Genomic DNA, 13402 nt, shown 5'->3' with positions numbered 1-13402 from the left:
CTCCCCTTTCTCTTTTTATTGCACTTCTTTTCTCTTGGATTGAATTATATAACACACCCACTCACATTTTTATTCTTTCCCTTTGTCTCATGTTAATATTCATAGACTCAAACCCATGGCAAAAATAGCTGTCCACTTATTCTCCCTCTCCTGTCCATCGCCTGATTGTTACCATTGATGCATGGCAGTGATAATTTCTTATTGCAAGATATTTTTACTGGCTAATTTAAAACTGGCAGCTGATGAGAATTGCTGCTCGTCTGAACTGGAACCTCAAAGAGCAATAGCAGGATAGAATCTGGCCTAGTATGAGAGGCTAGCTGTTATCATACCAGGTCAGGATACTAATCCTGAACATTTTGCCTGCCATAGTCTCCCACCTACCACAGAGAAAATGTTCAAGCATAATCCCCCTATACTGCTTTTGAGAAACTAGTTCTGCAAACATTAATGTAAACTATAGCAGAACTTTAGGTTTATAGTCAGTGATTTTGCAGTTAGAAATGAGTTGATTCCATGTGAAATAAAGTCTTATCTTTGTCAAAATACTTTCATTCCACAGCAGAAAAAAGATAGTGTGAAATCTACTGGTAGATCTCTAGTTGAAGTACAAGAGTTTTTCACTTCCAGTAGTTTAGCAGTGGCCACAAGAAAAAGCCTTTTATCCCTCTGAATTAGACTCCTGGGATCATGGGATGGAGGGAGAGATAAGAAAAAGGATTTCTGCACATGATCCAATTTTAGTACAGAAATCACAGTTCTGGACTACACATGTCCTCAAAGGCAGCTTGTTTTGTAATCCTTCATCTGAATTTTCTGTGCACCTATTTTACATTCATCTCAGATTGGAGGAGTTTAAGGCTTGGGTAGAAAAGAAACCAAATCCCTTTTGGCATAAAGATCTCCCACCCCTGATTTGTGCTATTGCTGCATTTTATGTACATTTTGTTTAGTTCTTAGTTTGGGATGATTTCTGAAATCAACAAGTTCTATAGACTGACATCTTCATTTTACATATTCTGTAATTTCACACACATCACCAGGACCTCTGTTCTGCGAAACAATATTTGCTTTCTTTACTCTGGCTAATCTCTCCCCCATTGTAATAACCCCATTCTTTTTATTTCTTTTTAAGATCTTAGTAAACGGCATCTTCTAGGGCTTCATTATATTGAGCCTTCATAGGTACAGATTTTTAAAAGAATCTCTGATGCGTACCTGTACTGTGCATATGACACATAAGAAGGAGTGAAAATAGGAGGAAGGAACATCAACAATCTAAGTTATGCACACAACACCTTCTTATTAGCAGAAAACATTGTCAACCTAGAGCAACTACTGAGAAAGGTCAAGGAAGAAAGTGCAAAGGCAAGCGTACTGTTGAATATAAAGAAAAGAAAAATAATGCCCATAGAGGATCTTCCCAAGTTCAATCTAGACAATGAGGAAATAGAAATAGTAAAGGAATTTCTATACCTGGGATCAAACATAGATCAGAATGGGGACTGCAGTCAAGAAATCAGAAGAAGGCTAAGAATGGAGAGGGCAGCTATGAAAGAACTGGAAGAGGTCCTAAAGAGCAAAGATATACAACTACACACGAAAGTCAGAATCGTACAATCAATTGTATTTCCCATTACCATATGTGGATGCAAGAGCTGGACAATTAAGAAACTGAACAAAAAGAAAAATTCATTTGAGATATGGCACTAGAGAAAAGTGCTGAGAATACCATGGACAGAAAAAAGAACAAAAAGGTGGGTCCTAGAGCAGATCGAGCCTGAAAGTGCCCTGGAGGGAAAGATGACTCAACTGAGGCTGTTGTACTTTGGTCACATCATGAGAGGGCACAACTCATTAGAAAAGGCAATAACGTTGGGGAAACTGGAAATAATTAGGAAGAGAGGAAGACCACAAATTAGATGGATGAACCTAGTTATGGAGGTCATGGGTATGAATCTGCAGAAACTGGGAAGAGTAGTGGAGGATAGGTGGTCTTGGAGATATTTCATCCACAGGGTTGCCATGAGTTGAGATTGACCCAAGAGTGGTTTAACAACAATAACAACAACAGCCTATTTGCCTAGGTAGTGAATTTTATATAGACCTCAATGCAGGTTGCTCCTCCAGAAACAATTGTTTACTGGGTCTTGTTGCAAGCCTTCTGTTCATCTTAACATTGCTTGTTGATGTGTTTCTGTGCAAGCCACACAGGAAGCCAAACTCTGCAATTTGATTTTCCTGAACTCCTTACCTTTCCCATGCCTTGTTCCTTGGTGCTTCTAGTCTCTAGATCTGAGGATGCAGCACTTCTTGAGATGTGTAGATAGCTAAACTACATCCCCAGATGTGTAAGGGTTTTAATGATTTGGGGACATTAATAGTTCAGTAGTATAGTGGTGAAAATTTGTGTTCTGCTCCAACTCTCAAATGTGGAGAGACAGTGGCACCTAACTACTTTCACAGGAGTGTAGCTAATGGGGATGAAGCAGAATAGAGGATGGCGTTTCTCCCCAAATATGAAATCCTGGCCCCAATGAAATTTTTCTTCAAACCCCCCCCCCCTTCTGCAAAGTGAGATACTGAAAATCATTCACACCTAGAACTCTTTGCTGTATTTGCACTCCCTTGGTAACTTGGCCTGTCTATTTTTCTTTTCCCTATCTCTCTAAAAGTTCAATTGAAGTTTTAAGGACTACGATATTAAAAATTTGGAGACTGGGGCCAAATTTCATTGTGGGGAGAATACTTATTTGGGCAGAGAGTAGCAGTTCCTTCATCCTGCCCCTGCTCCAACTACACTCCTGGATCTGCATAGTACTGAAAGAAGATGAGCCCTCCTTCCGACCACCGTCTTGAGGTGGAGAGAGGCAGGCCAGCAACAACAGGCCTCGCCTGAAAGACAAAGAGCCCTCCTTCTGACCACCATCTTGAGGGGGAGAGAGGCAGGCCAGCAACAACAGGCCTCGCCTGAAAGAAGAAGAGCCCTCCTTCCGACCACCATCTTGAGGGGGAGGGAGGCAGGCCAGCAACAACAGGCCTTGCCTGAAAGACGAAGAGCCCTCCTTCTGACCACCATCTTGAGGGGGAGAGAGGCAGGCCAGCAACAACAGGGCCCATGTGATAAGCTCCTATGTTTCTAGCATGGGAGTCCTGCAGCAGGGAGGAAAACTGTATTCTCTGCTGTTAGTGGCAACACCCCCATCCACATGCCACAAGACTAGATGGTGAAGAATTGTGCCAGGAAGCATCAGTAGCACTATACTGGAGTAATGCAAAAAATATAAATTAAAAAAAGGACCATGAATAGAGTGATAGGGGGATTTCACAAGTAGAATGGTGGTCAGAAGTTGGAGAAGTATCTTCACAGTAAAGGAAGCCTATGCTGTGGTCTGTTGACACATCCACAAGCAACATTGTTGACAAATTAACAATTTAGTGTGCTTCAGGTTTCCATACCTCACTTCCATACTACTACTGTACTTTTAAAAAACACAGTATTTTCCTGGCAGTTTAAAAAAACAACTTGAATTGATAGATAATGCTAAATACTGCATGAGAACCAATGTTAGGATCCTGTGGACACAACCACAGACACCCACTGAAGAAGCTGCCACTGGAGTACAGTGAAAAGGGAATTTAGAAAAGCCCTGTGTTTGATTCATCCTTCAGATGGCAATCCATTACATATGTTTCTGGAACGTAAGAATGTAACTACCCTAATTAATAGCAGCGGTTTGACCACACACTCACTCCCATGACTGTCCTACACAATCCAGAGACTCATAATTTCGTGAATGAGGTATTTTGTAGATTAGCGAGTAAGATGCTAGAGATATATAAACAGTGGAATTGTACTTGAACTTAGAAGAGAATTCTTAGTCCTGCAGTGACCTACAAATCTCCAAATTCCAGGAGATGAAGCCATTGCCCATAACAAGTAGTATCAAACCACTATAACATTGTGCACTAAAGGCCTTTATGGTCCCATTAAACTCAGTAATCTTGTAGCTGAGGAAATAAATGTAGCAAATTAAGGGAGGAAATCATTATTTTGTTGTTCCCAAAAAAACAAAAACCCAACAGATTTCCTTACAAATTCCCAGCATATTAGGGCACTTAGAAAGAGGGGAAAGGGTGTGATGGTTTTCTGGCTGAACCTTATAAGCCAGTCTCTCAAGACACACTGAAAAAAGTAAGGGGGATTTTTGTTCTCACAGAGCAACTATCTACGTCTCTCTAGGGAACTTTATCTTATGCAAGACTCGCAGCCCTAAATGTGGGCACATTTTTGTTCCTGTGAGGCTAGAAGCAGGAATGACAGAAATGATCACTTCTAACAGCCCTCCCACAATAACTTCTCCAAATTTCTTGGCGTTTTCCAGCCTGTTTCACAAATCAGTTAAGCTGTGGTACTTAAATTTAAACCCATTTAGTTCCACTTGCATCCAGAGACTTCAGACAAGTCCTTTAAAAAATATTACACTGTTTCCAGAGAAGAACATACCAAAAAAATAATTAAAAAATTAAGATATGACAGAAACTAAATTCTCCCCTGTAGAGTTGAGGCTTTTTCCCAAAAATAGTTGTTACATATAGAATCCAGTCTGCTGTGTGAATTTCATCTTCAAGGCTTTTAAAAATGTTTCCTTTTGTTGCATTCTGTAGAAACAGGAATAAAGTGACCACTTTTCTTTCAACCTGTTTTTGAAGAGTTACTTTGTATCCACAAATATTCACTTTCTGCCCTAGTTTTATGCTCTTGTATTTGTTTGGTTTTGGAGTGGATTGGTGTGTATGTGCATGCATGTGTGTGCATGACCGTATATGGAATAAAACTTGGATTTATTTTTGAGTGGGAGAATTTATATAGAAATTGAGGATGGAAATGTGATGGTACACTTTTTCAAAAACCTGTTGCAAAAGGAAATATGTTACAGTTGGCCCTTCTTATACACTGAGTTTTTATACTGTACATGGATTCAAGCATTCATGGTTTGAAAATGTGCAAAAAAAAAAGGTATAAATTTCAAATATCAAACCTTGATTTTCCATTTTTTATAAGGGACACCATTTTGCTATGTCATTATATTTAATGGGACTTGAGCATACACGGATTTTGTTATACACGAGGGATCTTGGAACCAAACCCCAGCGTATAACAAGGGTCCACTGTATTAAAATATTTATTATACTGTATATATATGTATGTATGTATGTATGTATATGCATGAGAAGATCTCAGGGTGGGTTCCAGACATGTAAATATGGCTATTTTTTAGTCAAATCTTATTACGGATAAATGGCAAGGGGAGAAAAATAATTCCAGAGAGTTTGAGTCCCCAGTACATTTCATATCAGTCACTGTCTTCTTCAGTGGTTTTTTGCAACCTGAGAGGAGTATGTAATTTTGCAATAAAGAGGAATTTAGTAGTCCTTAAAGGATATCAAGATGTGGGGATGTTCAAGTCCCATTAAATACAAAGGTGTGGTAACATGATGTATCAAATAGCAAAACCAAGATTTGCTATTTGGAGTTTATATAATTTTTGAATATTTTCAAGCTGTGGGTGCTTAAATCTGTGGACAAGGAATCCGTGGATATAGAGGTCCAACTAGATAGAAGATTAAACTAAACAGTTCTGTAATGGAGATGGGAGGAAAATAATAGCTCAAGCAAATGAGGCATCCTCATTATGCTAATATCTGTGGTGTGCTTGACCTCCACCTTGTAGAAAAACCTGTTGTGGTCAAGACGGCCCCATCTAAAAGTCAGTCATTACCACAAGTAGCCATAATGACATCTTAACTAGTCTGGTGCTTCCAGTGCCATGCCTTAATATCTCTCGCTTCCTCCCCCAGCATGTTTTTATCTAGTTTGATAGTCTTTATTTTTCCCTGATTCACAAATGTTGACTTGTGTCTAGACAGATGGCAAGTGGAAGAAGGGCTTAGTTGAGCCTCTAATGAAAGGTACCCAGCCTAAGCCTGCTCTTTGAGCTCTCTGGACAGTATTACCCTGAGCAAACCGTCCACCAGCTTTGCGGAGCCAAATTTTGTGAAACTGTATCCACAATCAGTTTCTATAGCAACTGTGTCTCGGAGCACATACACAAACAACTGGCAGGGTTTTTTCCCCCCTCCACTCCTTCTTGCCGAGAGAGAAAAAAGAAGAAATTGGATGGTGGAGGCTATTACAAGACGGGTATAACGTAAACATAAAACACTTTTTCCTTGCATGGCAGCTGTGTAGGTTTGTCTTGGTAAACAAATGTAAATGCTTTCTTCCTCTCTTTCCCTTTCCTCTTTTTTTAAAAGTGTTTTTGTATACTACTGGACTTCCTATTCCCTGTAGACTTATAAAGTCATCTCCAACATTAGCTATTTTATAATACCCAGTTAGTTACTTTGAAAACCATTTGCCCCTGAACATCCCCTGCCACAGTACATTGCTAATTGGCTCCTCCGGATCAAGCAGAGTATTCCCACAACTTTGATATCATGTTAGCCTCAGAGCATGGATAGGGAACAAGAGTGGAGGATACTTTTGAGCAGCATGCTCGAGGGTCTCCTGTTAGCAGTGTCCCCCATTATTTAAGACAACCTAACAGGAGAAAAAGAAAATGAACACATTTGAGATGTGGTGCTGGAGAAGAGTGCTGAGGATCCCGTGGACAGCCAAAAAGACAAACAGATTGGTCCTTGAACAGATCAAACCCAAACCCTCTCTGGAAGGCAAGATAACTCAATGGAGGCTGTTGTACTTTGGCCACATCATGAGAAGACATGACACATTAGAAAAAAACAATAATGCTAAGAAAGGTAGATGGTAGTAGAAAAGAGGAAGACCACACGCCAGATGACTAGATTCAAAGAAGGAAGGGCACAGACCAGACTCTACAAGACCTACCATAGATACTCGACTATAAATTGACCTCATGTACAGTATAAATCAAGGGCAGGTTTTGGGGCCAAAATTATGGATTTTGCTATGATCCATAGATAAGTTGAGGGTAAAATTTAGGGGCATATTGCAAGGGATCTAAAGGATAAAGCAAAGGAAACAATGGGCCTGTACAGACAGGCCAAAATAAAGCTACTTTGGAGGTATGCTGTTTAAATGATGCATGCATCATAAGAGGTCAAAAGCCATGCCAAAGCCACGCTCCAGTCCTAAGGACTGGACCACAGCTTCTGGCCTCTTAAGATGCATGCATCATTTAAACAGCAGACCTCCAAAGTGACCCGAAGCAGCTTTATTTTGGCCTGTCTGTACGGGCCCAATGTCATATAAAATTCCAGTAGACAAAACTCTTTGTGCTCACTGCTAAGGCTGGATGGATGAGACGGTAGAGGGGGTCGGTGGTTCACATATTATACTCTTGCTTTTCACCAGGAGATGGTTCCTTCTTTTAAATAAGAGTTAAGATACAGTACTTACACTGACCCGTGGATAAGTTGAATCTTTTTTGGGGGGGATCAATTTTTTGACCTAAATTTCTAGTCTTATACATGAATATATACAGTAAGCAGAGCAGTGGAGGATAGAGGGACTTGGAGATGTCGCATCCACAAGGTTGCCATGAGACAAGGTTGACTCAAGGGCAGCTAACAACAACATCAACTGCTTAGATTAGAAATCTGTCAAGAATAACTATTCCCCCCTCCCCAGTGGTTGTTATGTTTTCTAGAAGGACTTGTTGCTTCTTCTGGTAAAAAATGGAGAGAACAAATAAAGGATGTTGGTTCTGTGCAGGCCCTTGGCTGGGATTCCATTAAAATTGATGAGAATACTCATGTACATTCATCCCATGTGGAATGGGATGGGGAACAGGGACATCATAATTAGACCCACCTCCTCTTTTAGACCCCTCTCACTTGCCATTTGTTGGGGGTTGTTTCTGTCTTTTGAAGGTAGCTCTGTAATTTTTCCCTGATCTTTTCATAAGAAGGGCAGGATACAAAAGCAATAAATAATATATAATAAATAGAAAAATGGTGTCATCTGAATGCAGAATATAATTTGAATATAGTGAACAGCAACATGATATGCAAGCATGACTGTCTTTCTATAATCATCTAACAATGTTGTTTAAGCTCTGCAAAATGTCATCAGGTTTCCTAATGAGCTCCAGTATTCATGCCTTCTGCAGACATGAACTGATGGTAAGGGGAATGTTGCAAAGTGCTGGGATGAGGTATACAGGATGTATTATCGCCAAACCAAGAAACATGGGTGACAAAGGGCAAGGAATTAAAGAATGGTGGAATTTGGGGAACGAGGGCTGAAAAAAGGTTTGGCAGCTGCTGCTGTTACATCTGAACTTAAGAATTCCTGACACATTCTTGTCTCAAAAACCCTTCAAGGTGCCCAGGCAACTTGTTCTACTTTGTGAGCACTTTAGATCCCCAGATCTTTGAAGGCACACCGTGAACTTTCTAGAAAAAAGAAAGGGAGTAGAGAGGCGCATAGCTCCTCTTGCTTTTCTGTGGTCAGGAGTGAAGCCATGCTTACCTGGTCATTTCTTTGGAATGAGATGAGTCTACTAGAAGCTGTTTCTGTTCACTTTTTTTTAAAGACCTGGTATAGATAGAAAAATATTGTTATTTTTATCTGAAACACCAAGCATAAAACAGTAATTCTTCTGGTAATTCCTGATGTATCCCTTATGCGTCAATGCTTTTGAGCGCTGCTTCTTCCCTATTCTAACTATACTCTTCCTTCTGACCCTACCCACCAACTAGCTGTTGTATGTCTGAAAGGTAACTGTATACAGTTCCAACATGCAACTATGACAACAGCATACTTTGAACCCTGTGAGGTAGGACAAGCCACAAGATATCCCTTGTCTGTTCCTCAGAGGCACCACTGCCATCCACTGTGTTTTTATAACTCCTGTTTTAGATTTGACAAAATTCCACATTATATACCAGTGAAGATGCTCTGATCTGCAAAAATGATCTGCCAGAATATGGCCATAAAGAAGAGGAATTGGTGAAACTACCCCTGAGTACTCTTTGCCTAAGAAAGCCCTGTGAAATTCATGGGGTTGCCATAATTCGACAGGTGACTTAAAGACACACATGCACAGGCACTCCCAGAGTCCTAGTGTGGTCCTACCATACCAAACCCATTCTTTTCCCAAGTCAATATATTTGTTATCCAGGCAAGCAGAGGCTTATCTAAATAAAAAAGGAGTCTGTCTGTCAGTAGAAAATTAATCTAAACTTTCCCTTGGCAGGAGGTTTTATAGCCTGGAAGCAGTCACTTTGAAAGGGCCTTTGTCGTGTCTCCAATAGTTTGTTTGCTGCGGATAGTGAGACTTTAAAGCCAGTATGAAATTGGTCCACTGTTAGGAATGAAATTCATCTCCAGTGACTGCCAAAATAAAGCTGCTTCGGGTCTCTTTCGAAGTATGCTATTTAAATAATGCATGGGTCCTAAGAGTCCGGAGGTCGCGCCAAAGCCACACTCCATTCCTAAGCACTGGAGGGCAGCTTTGGTGCAGCTTCTGGATTCTTAAGGTGCATGCATCATTTAAACAGCAAACCTCCAAAGAGACCTGAAGCAGCTTTATTTTGGCAGTCTGTAACAGGCCTTAGACAAGTTCACTAATCAGGGCTGCAATCAAGCACATGGCATTCAGAGATGAATAGAACTGGATGCCTGTGGGCAGAGGGTCCCTGACTATTGCCTGTTTCCCTGCTTACTACAACTAGTATTGTGACTATAGTGCTAAACCTCTGCTGTTGAAAGGGAAGAATGGATGGATCTGGGCTTCTCTGCCTTCCTTCAAGAACCCCCTTGGATCTTCTTACCCTAAACCTCATGGCTTCAACCTGCTTCTCTCTCTTTCTCTTCTTTTCTCCTGAGAATTTTCCCAGGAGTTTGAACATGAAAATGGCACACAGAAGGGAATAATTGTTTATGCAACTCATTGCGCAGCCTTTCCATCCCAGCGACTTTTTAAATCTGTTCAACAAAATTTAACATATTGTACCTAACTTGCAAGACTGGAAAAAGTATTGTCTTACCTGCAGAACATGAGGAACATGCTAATTTTAGATTGCATATGCTATGTGCATTAGACAGGGAGAAGAAAAAAAACAGTATTTTTTTTTTTAAAAAAAAACTTTTTGCAGAAAGTCTGGTGCTATTTATTCTTTTATTTTAAATGAATTAACAGTGTTTTGAAAAAGACATTAAATCTTCCCTATGCCATTAATCTGGGGGGGGGGGGGGAGATTTTAAATGGCCTTTTAGTATATTGCTTTGTAAAACTGCTGATTTTAGCAGTCCTAAGCTGGGAACTCATACTGATGTAAGAAACAGGGAATACAGTGACTGCAACTTCTGCATTTGCTAAAAGAAGAATTGCTGCTTCATTTGAAGAGGACTTTTAGTACTCAGAGACATCAGCAAGCATCGATCTGGTGCAGACATATTGCTAAACTGTGGTTTGCTATTCTGCACATGGGCCCTGGCTTCCGGCAAGGCTGCAAAGAAGAGACTGGAAGCTTTTATTTCCATTTTTGATTAACCATATTATTGTTATGCCAAAACCTGTCACTCTGTTTTATATTAACTATGATTTGCAGCAGTTTTCCAGTCTTGTACCATATGAGCTTGCCTATGCTCTAATATCTACAGGGAAAGGCTTTGTCTTGGTCCTACCATCATGCCAAGCCCACCTGGTGAGCATATGAGAGAGAGCCTTCTTGGTGGCTACTCCCAAGTTAAGGAATTCCCTTTTCTGGGAGATCTGGTTGGTTCCCTCCCTGCTCTTTCTGCCTTTTTATTTAAGTAAGCTTTTGGTTTTTATTGTGTTGGGACAGATAAAGCATTTAATTTGGGTGGCGTGGCATGGCACAGTGTTTTTATATTATGTGATAAACGTCTTATAATGCTGTTTTAACATGTTTATAATGCTATTTTTGACATGTGTTTTTAAACAGAAATTTAGTTAAATTGTGCTTTAACTTTTGTATTAAGAGTTTTTAAATTGTGTTGTGCTTTTAAAGCGCTGTATGCCACATTGTATCCTCTGCTGAAAGAAAGGCAGGATATAAATTAAATAATATAGAAATAAATAAAGCTGTAGTTCCCATAGCTGCCACAATGCAGAAATAGAGTAATTTGGACTTTTTCACACGGGGAAGATTGGAAGGTTAAACTGGTGACCATGCAGAGTTATCCAGGGCATTAGGGACAATTCTGCAATTGCTTTTCAGACGACACTGTGCACAAACCAGTCAGAATCCAGACAGAAAGTGAGGTTAATCAGGGAATAAGCATTTTTGCAAAAATACTGTGTTTTCATTTCCAGTTCATTCACAAATTCACTTTCTTCACGTAATTGCAGCAGTCTGAATACCATATCCATGATTCTCCCTGTTCTCAGATTTCCCATGGTTCATTGCTGTGCCAAAGAGGGGGAGGCAGGAGGCAGCCTTGTTCTTAAAGGGATACACACACACACACCTCTCTCTAAGGGAACAGCTAGTGAGAGAGCAAGAAAGAGGACATTTTGGAATTCCTCCTGTAGAGGAGGGAGAAATGGAGGATATGTCCTAGAAAAGGAGGGCATCTTGAAGTTTCAACCCTCGCTGAAATCAGGCAGGTTGTTTGACACCATTGTAATTGTCATAGTTCTGTCCTATGGAAACCTTCCCCAAACACTATATGGATTATGATGGAAGGTGTAGTCTAACACATATAGAGGACACTAATTTGTAAATTCTGTGTAAATTTTGAGAACCTTTTTTGGCTTGCAAAAGGGATGGCAGTGTGAAACATCACTACTTTTTCAGTCTAATTTCCCACGTTATTAATAGTGCTAAGATTGAGCGCAGATTCCTCTTGAGCCCCAGCAGTTCTTCTTTGTTGATTTTGGCATGCTGGAGCATCATTTGTTCTCTGATTATCATTTTCAGAAACATTGTCAGCAACTGGGTTGAATAATTGATCTTCATCTCTAATTGCACTGTTCTCTACAGGTGTCTGGAAAAGTTCCAGATGGGACTTCACACCATCTCCAGTTTGAAGGAATAGAAAGGCAATATGCCTCCTTACCCAGGTAAGATTTATTTTAATTTCATTAGCTTTCAGTCTCTTATAAATACACTGATGTACATCTACTACGCAGACTCCCTTCACAGACTGGCAGGGAGGATTTTCTCCTGCTATTGCACTGTTTAGCAAAATCTGCATCGAACAGACATCTGGCATTGAAATGAGAGATTATGTTGCAATTTTGTCATGCTGCCCTTCTGCTGATGATTTAGTGCCATCTTTATAGCTGTGTTAATAATTTAGACAGCCAATTTTGGGGTGGGTGAGGGGAGTAAAGTCTCTTTCAATGAACATGTCAGCAAGAGTCATGATCTGCAGGGGAAGAACATGGCATTGAGGAAAGCTTATTCCAGAAGAGTTATAGCAGGTCTTAGCAGGGCCTAACTGAGACAGAGTCTGTGGTAATAAAAATCATAGCTAGCAATGAAAGAACTCTGCTGTGAGGAGTTCCCAGTGCTGTGGTCACAGACTTAACCACAGTACACCAAGGGTGCTGCATTTGCTGTTCTTGAGCTTAATAATACTTAACTTTGTAATAAACATGTATAGGATTCAAAACGTTACTTTGTGAGGTGCTAAAAAGTACTAGGGACTCTGCTTGCTGGGGCATTCGGGGAGTTGTAGTCCAAGGCTGCTGCCACAATGCAGAAATAAAGCAGTTTGGCACCATTTTAACTGCCACAGCTCCATTGTATGAAACCCTGGGGTTTGTATTTTGCTATGGCACCAGAGTGCTCTGGAAAGGCTAAATATGTACAAAACTACAAATCCCAGAATTGCAGAACATTGAGACATGGCAGTTAAAGCAGTGTCAAACTGCATTATTTCTGCAGTGTGTCAGCAGCCCAAGAGAGTAACTTTTTCAAGCTCTAATAGGATTGCATTGATAGTGTATTCTGACCCAAGTCAGCTGGTGGTGAGAAAATTAGTAAAATGTCCCTTTTGAATTCCTCTCATTTCCAAACTTTTTTGAAGCCCCAATAAGGGATGTCCCTCTGTCTCAGCCTGTAAAACAGAAATCTGTTGCTCCACTGATTGGGGCAGTCTGTATTAGTATAGACTCCTGCTAGTCAGCTTTCCGTCTCAATCTTATCACACTGCACCATAGGCTACATATTGACATTTACGACTGAAGAATAGCAACATCTCCTTATGCCTGCCATGCATTAGAGCAATCCAGAGGTTGTTTAAAATAGCATGATTATGTCATGTTTTTCAAACAAGTGTCCATATTGCAGTGTTTGGAGTTTTTGGAGTTGAAACAAGAACCCTTTTTTTGTACTTTTCAGTAATGATTAACATTTTTCTTTACTTTTAACACAATATTTG

General features: G+C 40.2%; 1 protein-coding gene across 1 annotated transcript in view; it reads left to right on the top strand.

Moving 5' to 3' along the window:
• Nucleotides 1–13402, top strand: part of LOC121925717 (partitioning defective 3 homolog B-like) — a 181044-nt gene that overhangs the window by 115672 nt on the left and 51970 nt on the right. Inside the window, exon 4 of the mRNA XM_042458209.1 lies at nt 11998–12077. Within this exon, the coding sequence (XP_042314143.1) occupies nt 11998–12077 (80 nt within the window). The remainder of the gene's footprint in view (nt 1–11997; nt 12078–13402) is intronic.

The sequence above is a fragment of the Sceloporus undulatus genome, chromosome 1 (assembly GCF_019175285.1).
Source record: "Sceloporus undulatus isolate JIND9_A2432 ecotype Alabama chromosome 1, SceUnd_v1.1, whole genome shotgun sequence".
In the NCBI taxonomy this organism is placed as follows: Eukaryota; Metazoa; Chordata; class Lepidosauria; order Squamata; family Phrynosomatidae; genus Sceloporus; species Sceloporus undulatus.
This window is presented reverse-complemented; position numbering and strand designations above follow the sequence as displayed.